General features: G+C 45.5%; 1 protein-coding gene across 1 annotated transcript; it reads left to right on the top strand.

The window, feature by feature from the left end:
* Positions 1–290: 290 nt before the first annotated feature.
* On the top strand, positions 291–1,232 carry F5891DRAFT_1185821 (uncharacterized protein; the record flags this gene model as incomplete). The annotated part of the gene is made up of 1 exon (XM_041366598.1): positions 291–1,232. The coding sequence occupies one exon, from the start codon at positions 291–293 to the stop codon at positions 1,230–1,232; it is 942 nt and encodes a 313-aa protein (XP_041228760.1).
* Between the last annotated feature and the right edge of the window lie 666 nt (positions 1,233–1,898).

Raw genomic sequence — 1,898 nt, 5'->3', positions numbered from 1 at the left:
ATGCCTCCGAGCTATCCTCCTATCATGAAACAGAAATCCATGGACCAAACTACCCTGAACCTCCCCCTGACCACATTAATGGGCAGGAAGAATACGAAATAGAAGCTGTTCTCGCCCACAAGGGAAATGTAAAAGGAAAACACTGCTTCCTCGTGTCATGGAAAGGGTACCCTAGCTCCGAAAACTCATGGCTTTCCGAAAAGGAACTCGCCAATGCCCAAGAAATTCTGAAAACCTACAAAAACCGCCTCAGACTTGCTAGACTCCTCATCTGACCACACACAAACAATATGCCTACCTCCAAGAAATCCTCTTCTTCTTCCGCATCCTCCCTTGAAACCTATCATTCTGACCTTGCTCTTTGTGAAAGACAAGGCCTTGTCAAAGCTGCCCTTCTATCTCGTGACTGTATCCTTCCCCTCAAATCATTCTTCTGTGAAGATCTTGATGCCCTAGCTCAGATCACCACCTTCTGCGCCGCTGATCTTACTATTGCTTATACCAACTCCATGATGATCGACGACAAAGCCAGACTCGTTGTCTCCCAACAAGCAAAAATCAAGCACCTCACCCTCCGATGCTTGATGGATAAAGGAATCGAGTCGGCCATGACTCTTCCCGATTTCCCCAGACCAGACGATTATTTACGCTCTTCTTGCTATTCTATAACCCTCTCCCCAGAACCCATGATGCAGACCATCCCCACCTCCCCTTCGTTCTCTGACGATGACACCCCCATCCCTATCCCTCCACAGTCCCAATTCGCTGTCCGCTCCCTGGGAAACCCATGCCATGAACGAAAGAAAAGAAGGGAGACCATCTCCTTTGGTGTCGGACTCTCACGTCCTATTAATCCCGCTTCCCCCTTTGTTGAAGATAAAGAATATATCTCCAACTCCGTCCAAGCTCAATCTGAAGAAACTTTCCGTGATCGCAATGGTGTCGATTACTCCACCATCACCTGTCGTTATTGCAGCGAAGAAGACCATCGCCAGATCAAATGTCCCAAGTACTTCTGCCGTGTCTGCAATAAGCACGAACCCCGCCACCTCTCCTCTAACTGCCCAGATCTTATGGGCAAATGTATCATCACCACCAAACCCGGCACCTATGCCTTTCATTATCAACTCAGGCAATGGGAAAACGAGAGAGACAACAAGGCAGACAAGTATAAAGGTCAATTCGCTAAAGACGCTGATCTCGACCCGGAGCTTTACCAGAATTGTGATTGAAGTCGGAGACTTCAGACGTTGACAGGGGGGTAATGTTACAGTGACCCCATCATTTTCCCATCATCACCTGCAGGACTACGCATATACTATACTTCTTGATCCCCGTCGCACTTCTAGCGCACCTCATGTCGACCATGAGGACTCTCCTTATCTCTGACTTCCTTTTCCTGTACTTTTACAACGCCTCATGGACTGGCCCATGCACTTCTACTTACATATATAAACCCTAGCTACCTCTTGTATATTTCCTTAACTTGAATCTACTCAGTTCTCCCTGATACTTGACTAGGACATAAGGGTGCCTCCGATCTAGCTCTTTGCAAAGAGACTAGCCTTTACTCGATCACTTCGCTAGAGTTCTACCTCTAGTCGTCGTCTACTTGAACCCGTACTCTTGATCTCCTTTATTGGAGTTGTTACGGAAGACTCTATCTGAGTTCGTAACAGTTTGTTCATGTGATAAGTCTATAACTACTAAAAATGTGATATGAATAACAACAACCTAGTATGAGTCCGAGTTCAATCATAAATGAAATTAACTTGATACAGTAGGCTAGCAGATTTAAAGAGCAGCATGACAGATAGAACTTAAGACTAGAAGTAACAATCATGTAAGTTATTGGTGCAGGAGAAAATCAAATTAAACAATGGACACTTACTCTTAAT

Source organism: Suillus fuscotomentosus (assembly GCF_016647785.1).
Source record: "Suillus fuscotomentosus strain FC203 chromosome Unknown F5891scaffold_14, whole genome shotgun sequence".
NCBI lineage: Eukaryota > Fungi > Basidiomycota > Agaricomycetes > Boletales > Suillaceae > Suillus > Suillus fuscotomentosus.
The sequence above is the reverse complement of the archived record's forward strand: the minus strand, read 5'-3'. Positions and strand labels throughout refer to the sequence as shown.